General features: G+C 42.5%; 1 protein-coding gene across 1 annotated transcript in view; it reads right to left on the bottom strand.

Moving 5' to 3' along the window:
- Nucleotides 1-1,189: 1,189 nt before the first annotated feature.
- TGM2 (transglutaminase 2) overlaps nt 1,190-18,751 on the bottom strand; it is a 120,601-nt gene continuing 103,039 nt past the window's right edge. Inside the window, exons 11-13 of the mRNA XM_089673366.1 lie at nt 16,881-17,041; nt 6,645-6,781; nt 1,190-3,992 (exon numbers count right to left, since the gene is read on the bottom strand). Of these exons, the coding sequence (XP_089529492.1) occupies nt 3,836-3,992; nt 6,645-6,781; nt 16,881-17,041 (455 nt within the window). The 3' untranslated portion in view covers nt 1,190-3,835. The remainder of the gene's footprint in view (nt 3,993-6,644; nt 6,782-16,880; nt 17,042-18,751) is intronic.

Raw genomic sequence — 18,751 nt, 5'->3', positions numbered from 1 at the left:
ATAGTGAATGCAGGGTCCGGGGTTTAGTAACACTTTAAATCACTGATTCTGAACAAGTGAGGGGTAAAGGAAGTTCAGAGGAAAGTCCAGTATCTTTATCTTTGTTCTTGATCTATGTCAAGGTATCAGAAAGTACTAAAGCCAAATATTATTGTGATAGCTGCCAGATTCATTCACCTTTCCAACCGCTCCATCTCCGCCACCCCCCTCTGCCAATCCCTCCACTGGCTTCCGATTGCGCAACGGATCAAATTCAAAATCCTAACACTGACGTACAAAGCTGTCCACCATACTGCCCCGAACTACATCACTGACCTAATATCCAAGTACCACCCAACACGCACACTCCGCTCCTCACAAGACCTCCTTCTCTCTAGTTCCCTGGTCTCCTCCTCCCATGCTGCCTCCAGGACTTCTCCAGGGTGTCACCCATCCTCTGGAACTCCCTGCCCTAACCCATCAGATTATCACCTACTCTCCTCTCCTTTAGGCGCACCCTGAAAACCCATCTCTTCAGGGAAGCCTACCCCACCCCCTGCTAACCTGCCGACCTCCTCCACTCTTCCTACCACTCCATCCCCCACAGCTATCTCCTCCTGTACCACTATCCCCTCCCTCCTAGATTGTAAGCTCGAAAGAGCAGGGCCCTCAATCCCCTCATGTTTTGCATTGTATTGGTATTGTTCTGTCACATGTTCTGTCCCACTTTGTAATGTACAGCGCTGAGCGAACCATTTATAAATACTGTATAATAATAATAATAGTCCAGCAAATAGCATTTTCAGAAGCAGAGCTCAGCAGTGTCAGCCCCATGACAGGTGTGCTTGATGATAGAGTAGTGCCATAAGAAAGCCAAGTGCAGGAAAGAGGGGCTGTCAGATGTGATGTATTGCAGTGTGGAGGAGAGGGAAAGATGTGTGTAGGAGGCTTAGGTTGTAGGTGAAATACTGCTGGACAGACATCAAGGTAGAGATACATGAAGCCTTCCAGAGCACATGCCTGGATTATACGAGAGCCAATCCTAGTCCTACTCTGCATCTCATGTAGTCCAAATGGGCAAGATCCCAGCCCAGCTCCTGTTACCAGTGCTTCTTCCAGTAAGAGGCTTTATGAATGCAATAATAAGCACGGCTTGGGGTGAAAGACGAGGTCAAGGCTCCTAAAAAGACCAGATAACCACCAGACTCGCTTGTCATTTTTGTATAAATGTTCTTTTAATGTTTGGATACAAAGAGTTGTATTTACAGCATTATAATAACAAATGTGATCCCCGAAATATGAACTGGCTGGATTCTGTCTTTGCTGGCAGGCGGAATGTGCACAGACTTAATGGCTACGTACAGCTGGATGTTAAAGTGGAGCGACTGACACCAGTTTCCAGAGCGTGCCAAATACTCCCTAGCACTGTTTCAGCCATATGGAACAATTCACACAGGAGCTCAGTATAAAATTTGCTTTGCATCACACAAAACTGAAGCAGAAGACAGTGTTTGAACATTTAAAAAGGGACTTTGTGTTTGTTTTTTTACCATTTGATGTCAGCAGGTGGCAATTTCCAAACTTTTTACTAAATGCAACCTTCATTTGAAATTTAAGCAGATATAAAAGACATAAATGAATGCAGTTTTGTAATCAATAACATCATTAAATACATTCTTTAATAAATGTAACCACTGTACGTGCATGAATTTGACCAGGTATCCGCTTTTTGCATTCCCTGTACAGCAGAACTGGATTGTGTGTGAGAAGAAGCAATATAAGGAGCATGCTGATAGGAGGTGAAAGCAGAGTGACATAGGAGTTCATCAATGTGCTGCTTTTCCTTTCCCTGTCCATGCCCAGGCTGCTTCTGGTGCAGGATGGCAAGAACACAATCTGAGTGTAGTAAGGTACATTTATTAACCACTTCCTGTCCAGCCCATGTACATAAACGGCCGGACGGGATCAGTTCAGGAGCGGGTGGCCATTTATAAACGTCCTCCCGCATTGCCTACCTGTGCCGCGCTCCCTGGGAGCTTGCGGCACCACGATCTGATGCCCTCTGTGTCCACCGGACACAGCGGAACACCAATCGCTGTACGGGACCTCTGTGTGAAGTCCTGATCATGTGATCACTGATTGGCCAATCAGTGATCACATGAATAGTAGGAAGCAAGATGTCACTTCCTGACATCATTGCTTACTACTAGCGAAATCTGTGAATGATCACAGAGGTCACATCGTACAAGGCTATTCACAACAGCCTTGTACCATGTGACATGCTGTGACCAATCACAGTTCTCACAGTATTTCTCAATGGCGGCAAGAATGCAGCCAGAGAGAAGGAGAAATGATTAATTTTACAGTTTTTATGGGTGTAAAAGCAATCAGCAGTAAAAAAAAAACTTCATCACCCCCCACAAGTAGTACAGTGTCACTATGGTGACACTGTACTTCTAGGGTGACAGTATGTTAATAAAAAAAATAATATTATAAAAACATAAAATAAAAATAAAAAAAAAATTAAAAAATTATAATTTTTGGTTATAAACTAATTTTGTTTTTTTTGTTTTTTCACTAAAAAGATAGATGAATACATTTTGGCCAAGATTTATGAAGAAAGATTATTTATTTGCAAAATGTTAAAAAGCACTTTTTTTCTCAAAATGTTTGGATTTTTTCATTTATATAGCAAAAAAAAAAAAAATCCCAGTGGTGAATAAATACCACCAAAATAAAGTTTTATCTGTCTCAAAAAAAATGCTAAAAAATTCATATGGGTACAGTGCTGCATGACCGTGCAATTGTCATTCACAGTGTGATAGCACTGAAAGCTGAAAATTGCCCTGGACAGGAAGGGGATCAAAGTGTCCGTACTTGAAGTGGTGAATATAAACAGAAAATTGGAAACTCACACAATTACTAAATGTACCTTACTTACTACATTCAGATCGCGCCCTCTGCTATTTTTATTTGTACTCCTAAAGATCCTTCCGTTTCATAGAGTGTTTGGAGATCAGCAAGAAGTTAGAGGACTTTATGCTTTTCCTGCTGAACTCTATACACAAATGCTTTATACATATGGGCACCAGCCAACTGTATATTAGTGCGTCACCCATACCCACTATTTCTGATCTAGGATGACCTGGGCTCAGAGGAAGTGGTTATATTATGCTGGCCATTAGAGTGAGGACATTACAAAGCAGAAAAAAGTACTGCAGTGCAATCTTTGGATTGAGAGTGAATATTGCTGCAAAGGCTAGTTTTGTTAGTTTATCTTTTAATATACTATTCATTTTTATCTTATTTTTTGCCTGGAGCTCTGCTTTATGGGCAGGAGTGATCACATTACACAGACTGCTGAATGAAGACAAATCCTGTCTCCTAAAAGAGACAGGACCCATCTGATTTACTCATACTGCTAAAATCACGCAGATCGTGCTGTAGTTACTTGAAAGTCATGGCCGCAAGTATTTATTTTAAAAATTAGGAATTGATCTAAATATGTAAAAAATATATAACATCAGTTTACTGTATATATGTGTTGAGCTTCACCAAAATTTGACCATTTTTTTTTCCTTTCAACATGCCACACTTCCAAATGTCCTTTCACACAAGCAGTGATTGTGCATCCCCATCCAGCTCTTGTATGTACATAGCCAAAGAAATAGAAATGAACTGCCGCACTGCCACAATACTGATTGCAGTCTGTTCCATCACTAAAGTCTGAGCACAAAGTAACAAGAATATATATCTGTAAATAAGGCTGCATAGACACTGAGTAATTCTCACATTATAGGATAGCTATAGGACATGTAGGCTGGTGACAGAACTTCCTTCATTGGAAGTGTCTGTTTCACTTGGGAAGAGGGGCAATGATGATATTCTTAAATCCCTTCACCCCTTTTAGATGATCACTCTCGAAATTCACCACCAGCTTTCGCAGTCCAGATAACTGCGGCATGAGGTCCATTCGTACTTTGGCGTCCTGCCCAGGCTCTACAGGAACGTCCCTGGAGTAAGAGGAAAAGAAGTTCAGTAGGTTCCGTACTGCAGTTTACAGCTCCTCAGTGTGAAAATACATAAATATTGCTGTTGATTTTAAAATCTGCCCAACCACGTAGAGGGCCATTGAAGTATGAGTATTAAAGGGTCAATCTATCCAAAACTGACATTTCATTTTTTTGATAACTGCGGAAGAATTAAAACAATTTGCATTGTTTCATAGTGCTTAGGAACTCTATTGTGCTTGAATTCTTAGACCTGGACACCTGCTGTGGACCTTGTATTTATTTTTAGTCATTTAATTCTAAGAAGAATACAATAGAAGGTGTTATTTCTGGAACTTTTGCATCTCCCCTTGGGCAACAGAGGGGCAGAAGTTCCCAGTGTACATCAGTATAGGTTGATGGTCATGAAAGGGAGGTCCATGCTGTTTCTCAGGCCATTCCATCGTTAAGCTTCAACATTATGGCACCATTCTGTGTGTGTTAATGTGGTTTTTTATGCTTTGAAGCATGTTGCAGCAAAGCAACCCATTCAATTTTAATGGGCAATTAACAAGCCTCAATGCATGAAAAAAGACCCAAGTTAATCTGACTTACCTTCGCATGAGCGATCCCCCAATACCAAACCATACCATGCAACATTCTCTACGACAATGAGACTTTGTGAATTATTCCAGCAATTTAATTTCGCCTCACTTCCCACTCTCTGGGATTTTACAAAACGCCTCATCCCCCCCCCCACATATGATAGGCTTCCTGCTAGTGACCTTCCAAAGGTGTTAAATATGTCTATCACCTCTTATCAGGCAATGGCATCAAATCTCTCCAATACTGGAAATTACTCCACCCAGAAACATTCTGATACATGGAGAGCATACATTGCATTACCACTATTATCAAACATTGCACAGATCATCTGATAATATTGACTCCTTTAGAAAATCATTGCCTGAAGGACCCAAATTCTACAGGCCTACACACTGCCCTTACCAGCTCTACAAGCTTGTCGAAGCTCCTATCTATGGAGAAATGGGAGAGGAACCAGGGAGAATCCTTAGACATAACTGTAACAAAATCTGGACCACAACGATAAAATGCCGGCCTAACATTAACTCAAGAGAAAAGAAAATTCTTACAAAGGTGCTTTCCTACTGTTACATGACTACCCCCCCCCCCCAACTGCACCACTAAATCCCTCCCTGGGTGCCTCTTCTGCCTGCTTTTGAGGTTTTCGAGAGCATGGTACTCTAATGGTGGCACTGCCCTAAAGTCAGTTTTGGAATCAGGTTGATTCTGAACCATAACTTTATCTGGAATCTCCGGGAAGCTTTGGTACATAGGCCAGTATCTGACTTCTCCAGATTTCAAAGGAAACTAGTGGTTTCCATTTTTCTTGCTGCTACTGACTTTGTAAAGGTGAAACAGAGAGTGATGGACACTATGATACATGAGAAACTCACTGCAATTTTTAATGACACCCACCCACACCCACCATTCTTTACAACATGGTTCCTTATGGTTAGAATATAGTCACCGTGTGAACCTAGATCATTCCCTTCTCTCACTCTAAAACTGCATCGCCCCCAAACCCCACACAAAACCAAGACCGCCAAACCCCCGAAACCCTCCCCCTTATCTCATTCTTTCTCACTCTTCTCCCCTCATTCGTTCACTCTGCTGTTCCACTACTCTTTCCTTTCACCATCCCTCAGCTGGAATCTTCTCCATCTACAATTTCTCCTATCCTCCTTCCACCTGATAGTAGCAATAGGGACAAATGCCATATGCTGTACAATCCTGCTAGATGTTGATCACCCTCATCTCCATGACTTTCAGCACACATGATCCCAGCATATTGTACCACTCTATTCTAACTGTGACCATAAACCAGACAAACTTTGAGCACCCTCCAAGCATTTATCCACCGATACTCCGGTGACTCGCATTGATTCTGGTTGCTGGCATTAAGAGAGCCTAGCCTGGCTCGATACACACACAGGGAGAAAGGAGATAGAAAACAGCCAGGTGTAGAGAGGGTAAAAGTGGCTTCAGCTTGGCTCCTCCCAAGCCATGACCCCTCTTATTTTTTTTCGCCCCACTCACAGGGCATGGTCATAGAGGTCATTAGAGGACACTTTCACACACTGTTATCTGTGACATTTAATCTCTCCCCCTCGCCTGTTTTGTTTTATTCCTGATAGACACTGCTTCTTGCTCTGTTCCCCAATATTGTCTTTCTGTACTATTATAGTATTAATTATTGTACTTTTTGTATGCCATGTTGAAGCTTAAAAACCTAATAAAACTTTGTGAAAAAAAGACCAGCACTGGTTTTGTAAAAGTAATGCACCACAACCCACACAGGATTCACATCTGTGCATTGTGGTGCACATAATTTTTTTTTACTGTATATATTATTATTATACTGGGTTCATATAGCGCCAACATTGGGGTACCATTAAAAATGAAAGGAAACACTCATGCTGTGCGGTAATACATGGGAAAATGCAAGTTTTAATACTCATTAAAGCGATCCAAAGGTGAGAATTGGCTCTTAACCTTTTTTTTTCTTTAGCCAATATTGATTATACATGACGGTCTCTCCCACCTACCCCCACAAAGCACTGCCAGCAAAACCCCTTTAACAACCATACTTACAGCTTCTTTAGCAAAAGGCCATCTGTAAGGCCTGCTCCCTCCACAGTAAAGCAGCAGCCCATCAGTGGCTCTGATAAAGGATTCTTCAAAGAAATCTCCGCCACCAGCTTCCTCTGTTGTTTAGGCTCCCCCATCACCTACCAAGAGGAAAGACAGGACAGATTAGCCCTAGTTTGATCAGTGGGCACGGACAAGCCGGTTCTAATGTTAAGTGTGGTATCTTATAGGAACTTGATTTACTGTAATCAATCCATGACAGATTCTTTCTGGGGCTTAGCAAGTATAAACAATGATTTTTGACTGGTCACCATAGGTTTCTGCACATCATGACTATTTGCAAGTTTAGTAAGACCTTAACAGTTATTATTATTATTATTATTATACAGTATTTATAAAGCGCCAATAGTTCTCTCAGCGCTGTACATTACAGAGGGGGACAGAACATGTGACAGAACAATACCAATACAATGCAAAACATGAGGGGATTTAGGGCCCTGCTCTTTCGAGCTTACAATCTAGGAGGGAGGGGATGGTGGCACAGGAGGAGATAGCTGTGGGGGATGGAGTGGTAGGAAGAGTGGAGGAGGTCATCAAGTTAGCAGGGGGTGGGGTAGGCTTCCCTGAAGAGATGGGTTTTCAGGGTGCGGCTAAAGGAGAGGAGAGTAGGTGATAATCTGATGGGTTGGGGCAGGGAGTTCCAGAGGATGGGTGACACCCTGGAGAAGTCCTGGAGGCGGGCATGGGAGGAGGAGACCAGGGAACTAGAGAGAAGGAGGTCTTGTGAGGAGCGGAGTGTGCGTGCTGGGTGGTACTTGGATATTAGGTCAGTGATGTAGTTCGGGGCAGTATGGTGGACAGCTTTGTACGTCAGTGTTAGGATTTTGAATTTGATCCGTTGCGCAATCGGAAGCCAGTGGAGGGATTGGCAGAGGGGGGTTGCGGAGACGGAGTGGTTGGAAAGGTGAATGTGTCTGGCAGCCGTATTCAGGATCGACTGAAGCGGGGATAGCCAGCGGCGAGGCAGGCCAGTGAGGAGGGAGTTGCAGTAGTCGAGTCGTGATATGATGAGGGAGTGGATGAGCTGTTCAGTGGTTTCTGGAGTTAGGAACGTGCATATTTTGGCGATGTTGCGGAGGTGGAGTCTGCAACAATGAAAATGCTACCACTCAAATACCCCAAAACCTGTCAGTCAGATCAGCATGTGAATAGACTGGTGCAAGACAGGATCAGTTTGTTAGGCTCTAGTAGACTTCAACAAAATAGTGACCATCTGCACACAGACACCAACTCCCTGTTTCATAAATATAAATCAGATGGGTAAAAGATGGCTTCAGTTCCTGTTCTTTACTGTAGAGAATGCCTCATATGCATTTCAACCTTTTTTGGGGCTTAATCAGGGCAGATTGCCTCTATGATTAGCCCCAAAAAGGACAAAATGCGTCTGAATAGTTCAATACGGCTGGAGAACAGGAGCTAAAGCCATCTTTTACCCATCTCATTCATGTTTATGAACAGGGAGTTGCTGTCTGTGTGCAGATGGCCACCATTTTGTCTAATAAGCCTTTGTTGCATTTCCATTTTCAGTATGATACCTAAATTATATTCTGTATGTGGACAAATAATGAGGATACTGTCTGCATAGATCCGTACAAAAAGTGGTAAGCCTTATGCTTACAAAGTGGAGAAAAGATAACACTTCTGAGGCCTTTTCATGACAGGTGCCTAACCAAAGTGACTAGACTCTAGAATATGGACCTGGACATACACACCAACTCTGGATCTCCTCCTACCCTAACCTTTTTTGGAAAATATAGATTCCAATTTTTCCCTTGTTTACTAAAGAAAGTGTGTTGTTGTGGTCTGTGTCACCGTTATAGAGATATCCCATCACTTCCTGTTCCAACAGGAAAATTAGGGCAAATCACCCCAGCTGAGACGCAGAATACAAAATAAAAACCTAATGGAAGTTCTAATCCAGCTACACTCTTGAGATGGACTTTATGCAGAGATTGCTGAAATTCTTCTGAAAATGCCAGTAGCCTAGCTAAACCTGGATTCAATATTTTTATTTTTTTTTTGTCTATTTGTATTTCAATGGTTTTTATTAATTTTAAACAGTATAAAACTGAGGCAACAAAACACGCCCACGCAGGGGCTATCAATTGCACCGATAGAAAATGCATAATAGAGCAGACAACACTCTAATTCCAATAAGGCAAAACGTATGCCCACGCAGGGGCTATCAATGGCACATAGGTTACAATAACATCAGTGAATCTCAGATTATCGCAACTAAAGACAGCTGTCCACTGTCACATCAAAACAAACAGAAAAGGAGAGAAGAAGAGCCGAGAAGAAAGAAAGAGAAAAAAAAACAAAAAAAAAAAACACACACCAAAGAGCAAGGGTCCATGAGCGCCAATACAAAACTCCATCACCTCCCCACACTGGCCGGGGAGAGCGTGGGAAAGGCATATTGCAACCACGGCTCCCATATTTTCAAAAATTTATGTTGAGAGTTGTTGCATATACTCGACATCTGTTCATTGAGCATCATAGTAGTCATACGATCCCGCACCCCCTGAAAAAGTACAAACGGACTCTTCCAGGCCTGAGCAATTGTCCTAGTGGCCGATAAAAACAAATAGGAAGCCAACCGCTGCTGACGAGCCAAGAGGCCTGGTATGGGGCAATGAAGCAAAGCATACCGAGCATCCCGGCGTATGGAGAGATGAAACAAAGTGAAAAGGAGGCCAAACACACGAGACCAAAAACGAACCAACCTCGGGCATGACCACCAGATATGCAGTACATCGCCACGATGGCCACAACCCCGAAAACATCGATCACTACAGGCAAGGTTAGCCTGGGCCAAACGAGCCGGCACCCAATACCAACGAAACAATACCTTATAGGCTGCTTCCAGCGTGGTCGTATTAAACGAACATTTAGCTATGAATGACCAGGCTTTATTCCAGTCCTCCGGATCCACAGCCACTCCCAGGTCGCATTCCCACTGAACTACATATGAAAGAGAAGTGTGCGACGAGCAGCTGTTCAAAGCTGCGTAAAGAAGGGAGATAAGGCCCGGGATTCAATAATTTTAATCACAATCCCAAAAGAAGAATGCAGCAAGGAAAGTCAAATGCCTAACCTATATACTTTAGGTAAGTGAAGCAAAATGCACTGAAGCTAGAGGACCAGCAAATAGCACCTTTACAAACAGAAGTCATACTGAGCATACTGAATTGGTGCTTTATGGAAGCAATTCACTATGGAACGAAATGTTACATCTGAACTTTTTTTACAAGCCAGAATCTCTGAGTAAGAATTGTTAATCTAGGATCATTTCCAGGGAATAACACAGGTGCGTTGCAGACAGAACATTTGACTTGAACAATATCCACTTCTGTTTGACATTTAGAATACATATAGCACAATACACTATCCATGTTACAAAACACTAATTAAGATATTGGCAAAAGTATTGGGACACCCCTCCAAATCATTGTATTCAGATGTTCCATGGCCACAGGTGTATAAAATCAAGCACCTAGGCATGCAGACTGCTTCTACAAACATTTGTGAAAGAATGGGTCGCTCTCAGGAGCTCAGTGAATTCAAGCGTGGTACCATGGTAGGTTGCCACCTGTGCAATAAGTCCATCCGTGACATTTCCTTGCTACGAAATATTCCACGGTCAACTGTTAGTGGTATTATAACAAAGTGGAAGCAACTGGAAGAAACAGCAACTCAGTCACGAAGTGGTAGGCAACGTAAAATGACAGAGTAGGGTCAGTGCATGCTGAAGCGCACAGTGCGCAGAAGTCGCCAACTGTCTGCAGAGTCAATAGCTAAAGACCTTCAAACTTTGTGTGGCCCTCAGATTAGCACAACAACAGTACATTGTGAGCTTCATGAAATGGGTTTCCATGGCTGAGCAGGAGTGACGAATCACACTTCACTGTCTGGCAAGCCAATGAACGTGTCTGGGTTTGTGGTTGCCAGGAGAATGGTACTTGCCTGACTGCATTGTGCCAAGTGTAAAGTTTGGTGGAGGGGGGATTATGGTGTGGGGTTGTTTTTCAGGGGTTGGGCTTGGCCCATTAGTTCCAGTGAAGGTAACCCTTAAGGCATCAGCACACCAAGACATTTTGAACAATTTCATGCTCCTCACTGTTTAGGAATAAGTTGGGGGATGGCCCCTTCCTGGTTCATCATGACTGCACACCAGTGCACAAAGCAAGGTCCATATGATGAGCAAGGACATGGATGAGTGAGTTTGGGGTGGAGGAACTTGACTGGCCTGCATAAAGTCCTGACCTCAACCTGATATAACACCTTTGGGATGAAGTAGAGCGGAGATTGCGAGCCAGGCCTTCTCGTCCGACATCAGTGGCTGACCTCACAAATGTGCTTCTGGAAAAATTGTCAAATATTTCCATACACACACTCAAACCTTGTGGACAGCCTTCCTAGAAGAGTTGAAGCTGCTATAGCAGCAATGGGTGGGCCAACTCAATGTTGAACCCACCTAAGACTTGAATACCATTAATGTTCATGTGCGTGTAAAGGCAGGCCTCCCCATACTTTTGGCAATATAGTGTATGTAGTCATTCATTAAAATAAATCATAGAAGGGTTGTAATGTTGTCCTGTAAGTCACCCCCCACTTTATTTCCCCAAGATCCCCTTATAGTCTTTTACTCACTGATCCATAGTTCTGACACTGTGAGTCCCATGGGGAGCCGCAAAGCTAACTACAAATGCTCTGCCTGTATTTCATGCACATAAAAATCTGATTCAGTTCTACAGAGAGGCCACCTGCTATGTTCTGTTATGCATCCCAATGATACACGTCATCCCCATAGGAATAAATAGGTACCCCTTTGTTGTATCTATTGAGGGACACCGGAACACAAACCTTTGTGTTATACTGCCGCCTACAGGAGAATTTGACACTGGAAAAAAAAAAATGTAGGTCAGCCCATGATAACCCCTCCTACTACCAGCATGCATCAGTGCTTAGGCTAGTGTAGTGCAAGCAGTCCCTAATTATTTGTTGTTGTTTCTCTGGCCTGTTACCATTTGTTTGCTCTTTTGCCAACCCCTCAGCAGGATTGATTTTGGACATCCCAAAACTGAAGGACTTCATGTGTTCCTCAATGTACCAAAAATAAAACAGGGTTTTGTGCTCATTGTAAAATCCTTTCCTTGGAGTCCTTTGATGGTATCACATCTGAGTGGGAGACAGCGCTGGACTGGTGCCACTGGAGGCTGCCTTGCGGCAAGTTACTGTGTGGAGGGTAGAGAGGGAATTTCTTCCATTTGGTTATATCCCAACTGTAGATGTTGAGTAATAGACTCCATTGAGGTCTAGGGCTGCTACCTTTCTGATAACAACAATGGAGGCGTTAACGCAGGGAACACTTATAGTGATTGGAGAGGATTGCCCGATGTCCAAAATAAAGTCTCACTTGATGAATTTTATAGTTCATTGACTCTACGTGTTTACTTTTATCTTCAATAAACTATAAAATTCATCAAGTGAGACTTTTTTTGGACATCGAGTGCTCCTCTCCAATCACCCCTGGAGTCCATTGAGGCTAGGTTCACACTGCTGTGATATGACTTTTATCCGACTTTCAGTGCAATTATGTAATCCTACTTGGACAGGGTTTGTAAATTCTATGGAGCCAAAGTTACACTGGAATCACAACAATGTAGTACAGGAATCTTTTCTAAAATCGCCCCATTCTGAGTTTCATTGATCTGAAGACACCATTGAAAACAATCTGATTTCTCTTGTCATGTGATTCTGTGCAACTCAAGTCCCATCTGAAATTGCATTAGTGTGAGCCATGCCTTAAGGTCACAGGTCACACCCCACTGTGTTTTTGATCATGTCTTCTGTACTGCTTTGCTACAAAACTGAGGAATGCTGGTAGTGGGAAGGGATATGCTGGGCTAGTCTACAGTTCTCTTTTGTTTGCCAGTGTCCGATCTTCCTGAAGGCAGCAATATAACCCGAAGGTGAAAGAATTCTTGTGTCACTCAATGGATTTCAAGGAAAGAATTTATGGTGGGCACAAAAATCCTATCTTCCCACATACATGCTCAAGGAGTGGGGAGCAGCTGGGGAAATATAGAGCAGCAGATCGCTGTATTGGTGAGTATAAGGCTTTGAGGAAGGGGAGAGGGGGAGACTTTGGCCTCTTTCAGATGGACGATCCGATCAGGTCTGCCTTTTAGTTTTTCATGTGGACCTGACCAGAAGGTCCATGCATCCCTATGGCCAGGCTGGTGTGTCTGTTTTCTCCCACCTACCTCGAGGTCAAATCCAAATTAAAAAAACAAAACAGGAAAGGATCCAAAGTGTTTAGGCGGATCTGATTGGAGGGTAATTGGGTGTAAATGGACAGAGAAGTTTGTTTACTCCCAGCTGCCCATAGAGCCGGCTCTGTCCGAATTTGCAGAAATTGAGCAGACACAGATGTCCCATCCGCCAGCTGAGCTGTGATCAGGATGGAATCCTCCCAGTCTAAAAGAAGCCTAGAACTGTATTTCCAAGTTACTAAATTTGACTTGGTATGAGTATCGTGTAATCCCTATACATCATGTAATCAGGCTCTGTTGCATGAAAATGTTCTACATGCCTTAAGAAGGACAGAACTAAGCATGAGCATATCAATAAGCTGCTCCTACGCAAATCACGTGCTGGGGGACAGGGAGGTGACCTGTTTTGCAAAATTCCAGAAGAGGAATGGCAGGTCACCTGCCTGGCTTTGCTATCTGGTAGGACTGTGTAAATCTCAAGACTGATTGGAAACACATTACAAATTCTTTGACAGATTAAAATAAGCTCATATATCTGTGTTTCAGCTTTATTTTAGCTGTTTGCCAGCTTGAAGCTTCACATGCTGAATCATTATTTAAATAACCTTCTGCCTCAGTATTACACATGTCATTAGATCTCAGGGAACCAGAGTGAGAAATGAGGCAATACCACAGTTACGTGGATCTGTCAAGATCACTCAACAAAAACTTTGGAACTCGCTCAATTGGCTCCCTGCTGACAATCTACTCAGCTTGTTTTGGGTCAGTTATACTGGCAGGTGATGTAATGAGTGAGCAGGACGCCTCTGAACACATTTGAACACATGTATTATTCATGCCTACTCTAAAAAGGAAACAAGACTGTCCAGTAAGGCCAAAGGGCTCTGACATTTCATCCACCAGAAACCACACGCTGAAATATAACTTCATATAACTCTACTTACTGGCCCCCCGCCAGCTACCAAGCAGATTTAGACTGGATGTGGTTTTTCCAGAATCAGTTTGGGCTATGTTAGAAGGTCTGATTAGATGTAGATTTATAGGTAAAGTTGATCCAGGGAATATCTGATTGCCTCTTGGGGGATCAGGAAGGAATTTATTCCCAGCAGGTGCAAATTGGATCATGCTTTGCTGGGGTTTTTTTTTTGCCTTCCTCTGGATCAACTGTGGGTGTAGGATTATAACTTTTTTTTTCTATGGTTGAACTGGATGGTCTTTTGTCTTTTTTCAGCCAGATGAACTATGTAACTAAAATTTACTAAGATGGTACTTAGCAGAGTTTTCTTAAAGGGTAAGTACACTTTCAAAGTACAACTTTAAATGGTGCTTGTTCCCAGTGCAGGAGATGCTCCGGAGATGACCCTATAGAAGTCTATGGGGTTGTACTGTGTGTGCCTGTATTATGGAAAGGACACCCAGGCTGGGAGGGTGTAGAGATTCTGTTAGGCCACTACCTCAAAAACCCTGGCAGTATGGAGTTGATGGATAATAGGGTGGGGTAGAGTGGGTTAGCTAGGGTTAGGGAAGCCAGGAAGGGAAAGCATACTGCATTTGATATTATACTTGCTCTTTAAAGAAAACCTTTTTCAAATCTTAAATTGCTAAAAGTTGTTCAGTTACGATCACAGCATTGCAAGTCTTCACTCCATTAACCACTTGCCCTCCAGAGGATTTACCCCCCTTCCTGACCAGGCCATTTTTTGCGATATGGCACTGCATTACTTGAACTGACAATTGTGTGGTCATGCAACGCTGTACATAAATTACATCTATGTCCCTTTTCCCCCACAAATAGAGCTTTCTTTTGGTGGCATTTAATCACCTCTGCATTTTTTATTTTTTGAGCAAAAAACAAAAAAGCAATTTTGAAAAAAAATATATATATTTTTGACTTTTTGCTATAAAACATATCCAGTAAAAACATTTTAAAAAAAAATCAAATTTTGCCATAAATTTAGGCTAAAGTGTAATCTGCTACATGTCTTTGCTAGAAAAAATCCCAACGCATGTAACTTAATTGGTTTACGTGAAAGTTATATTGTTTACAAATGGCGGTGTGTATTCTGGAATTTTTATTTTTTTTAAACTAGTAATGGCGGTGATCAGCAACTTATAGCGGGACTGCGGTGGGCATTCTGACACTGGGTGGGAACTGACTAACTGCCACTGACATCCCCAGTGACACTAATACAATGAGCAGTGCTAATAAAAAGCACTGACACTGTACTAATGACACTGGGCAGGAAGGAGTTAACATCTGGGGCGATCAAAGGGATAGCTTTGTGCTGTGTGTTTTACATTATGTGCTGTGTTGTGTTTTACTAAGAGATATGCTGCTTTGTATTTCTCTGCTTTGCAGAGAAATACAAAGTGGCATGTCCTTGCTGACAGGAGAGAGACCTAAGTTGTTTACACACAGGTCTTTCCCCTGTCAGATTTACCCGACGATCGCCGAGTGGCGCCCAGAAATCACCAGCTGGGACCCGGTGATTGACATCCCTAGCCACCAAGCACGGTTTCAGACTTTAAGAGGGCCAAACTGCGGCCAGTGGGAGTAGAAAAGGTCCCGACGTCAGTGAGAAAAAAATAATGCCTCATTGTTTGGTGTCAGTGGGAGGAATTCTGCCCCATCATTCATGTCATTGGACCCTATCATTTGTGTCACTGGGAGGAATTGTGCCTCATCATTGGTGTCACTGGAAGACGTTGCTCCCCCTTCATTGGTATAAGTGGGGGGAATTATACACAATTGGTATCAGTGTATGAAATAGTGCCCCAAGAGCCAGATAAAAGCAAGTGAAGGGCCGCATCTGGACCCTGGGCCTCAGTTTGGAGACCACTGTTCTAGATGCATCAAAATAAAAAAGGGTGTGCAAAGCCTGTTTTCTTTAAAAAGCAACCACAGCCTAAGTAGAAAGCCTGTTTCCTGCCAGCATGCTGAACAGAAGGATCCTTGCTATATGAAGCAGAGTCAAAATCAAAGCTCTTCAATCAGCAGGGAACATAAGATTTGCTGGTTGCAAAGTAATGGTTTTTACATAGCAGGGGATGTGTTGGACCTCTGCAGAGAGACCACTATTTCCACACAGGGAGCAGGAGTCCCACTCTGTAGCACACTGGCAGGGGTCAGGTTTTTTTTTTACTGTACTTACAGTCTTTAGAATACACACACTAAACATACAAATATTTTTTTTCAGATCACATTATCAGGATCATCATGTTTGATAAGTGCACTAGAAATGTACAAGTCAAGTTTTTTTTGTGCAATGCATACAGCATATAAGGCAAGTATCCAAAATTCCCAGCATGTCTTTGGCTAGTGTTACAAATGCAACAGTAAAATAAATATAATAAAACTAAAAGCCACATTAAAATATAAAAGAAACACATACAGCTCAGTGTAAATGTTTGATCTTGGGGAGTGACTTTATACAAATAAAAAGCTACATAAAAATATAATACAAACAATACAGCATGTGTGTACTTTCTACAACAGTAATAGTTGTGAAGATGTATATTAATAGTTCTTTAAACAGAGTCAAGCAGTTTGTTGGCACAGGAGGCTGCATAGCCACAGGATTAGCAAGGAGGTGTCACCCTACTAGAAGCATGAAGGGGTCTATGAATGACAAGAGTGGCTGAAAAAAAACTAAAAATATATTAGCATGCAAAAAGGTTCACATACAGTATGTATATTTAACTATTGAAGTCAACATTCTGCACTAGGACCTCACCACAAAATTCACCACTATGACAGATCAAAAATATTGCTATGCTAGCTTTGGCAGACCAGGTCGCATGGGTCAGTGTGCCTCATAAGCCATGCTGGGATCCCATGTCTGTTTGTACAGTTGAACCCCTTTGAAGAGGGCAGATGGATATATAGTTAGATCACACTCACCCGCACTTTGATGTCTGGGTTCTTGACATGGATGTCCCTCATAGCAAGGATCATATCATTATTGGAAAGATCTTGAAGAAGAGCCACCAATTTGATCAGATTGCCCTCTGCCATACTGCTGCTGTATTTCTCATAGAGGATCTGCAGAGGTATGGCCTGCTCTGTTGGGAGAGAAGTGACATTTAAATGTGCTGGTCTCTGAAGAAAAACAAAATAAAATAGTCCACAAATACCTCCTGAATATTTGAGGCAGAAACATCACACTAATTTCAACTAGGACACCAAATACATGATAAGCACTAAAGAAGCATTCTATTAGGAGGTCCATGTTCAAATCAAGGTTAAATCGAGGGAAAATATGTCCATGGACAGATATCCAAAACTTAGAATTATTCCTGTAAATAAGAAATATTTAGCATAGGTCAGCCATTCTCAACCAGGATCCTGTGGATCCCAGGGTTCCTGCAGAGGTAGCTTGGGGTTCTTTGTGCTGTGGCTTATCGACCTCTCATCTGGGGGTGACTGCATAGTTCCAGGTCCATCACCAGTTAGAAGAGCCAACAGCATGATACCAATGACCTTTTTAGCTAATTGTAAGGAGGGCATTCTTCCCAATGACACCAATGTAAGATGAATTTTCCTAATGGTTCTAATGGACTATACCAGGGGTTCCCTGAGACCTGAAAATGATTCAAATAAGGTTGCAACAATACTAGCATTGGTATTGGCGATGATACCAAGTATTTGCAGTAGTACGCGTGCAAAGGCTCCGAAACCGATACCTTTGCGATGATATTTGAGTCCGTACAAAATAAATGGGCTCAAATCGCACTGCAAAGAATTGCATGCCATTTGAACAGGAATGCTGTGCAATTCCTGTCTGAGTCACATGCGCTTTCCCGCACTGCTCCTGTATGAACCTACTATAGAAATACAGGGAAATGCCATCTAAGTGCTGCAATAAGCAGTTTATTAACAAATGTCATAACAACTCACATGTTAAAAGTACTTATCTTGCATGTCAAATCCAAATCTGCATAGGGTCCCCGTATCGTGGGACCCACCAGTGATGGAAAACCACAGCCCCTTGCTGTGCTCACAGGGCTGGAGATTTAGGACGTTCCGGACCCTGTAAACCAGCTTGGAGTGCATAGGTGGGTATAGGAAGGAAGTGATGTCAGCTTGGGGACAGACCGCCTATACATCTCCTCTAGCCTTGTGAGCACTGCAAGTGGTCGTAGTTTTCCATCATCGATGAGTCCCACGGGATGGGGACACTATGACCATGCAGATTTGGATTTGACATGCGAGATATGTACTTTTAACATGTGAGTTGTTATAGCATTTTTTAATAAGTCTTTCTCTACTGGGTTCACAAAGGAGCAGTGGGGATAACCATATGCAATGCGAATGGGGCCCATTCATTGTGTATGGGCTCTGATCGCACCACAAAGGTATTGGTACTTGGTATCGGCGAGTACATGACCGAAAGTATCGGTACTCGCACATACCGGTAAAAAAATGGTATTGGTGCAACCCTAATTTCAAGGGTTCCTCTGGGCTTAAAAGGTTGAGAAAATCTGGCATAGATAATAATACAGGGTAACTTTCACTGCTGCAGACACTCTGATCACTAGTAGCACACTGGGCAATAAGGACACAGAGGGTAACAATGCGTAGCATGATTTATAGAAGTAGCACAACTGATCTGGACAATACTGGGATCAATGAAGTAATTACACATGAAAAAACTCTGCGATGTCTAAATCTCTGCAATTGATTAAATGAAACCCAGCCACCAACTTAAAAATTGCAGGTAAAAACACATAAAAATTAAGTAATTTAAGTGCTTACTTGCACTTTTTTACATT

The sequence above is a fragment of the Staurois parvus genome, unplaced genomic scaffold, assembly GCF_062004578.1.
Source record: "Staurois parvus isolate SC_StPar_1 unplaced genomic scaffold, SC_StPar_1.0 ptg000137l, whole genome shotgun sequence".
Classification (NCBI taxonomy): domain Eukaryota; kingdom Metazoa; phylum Chordata; class Amphibia; order Anura; family Ranidae; genus Staurois; species Staurois parvus.
Note: the sequence above shows the minus strand (reverse complement) of the source record. Positions and strands in the feature narration are given on the sequence as shown.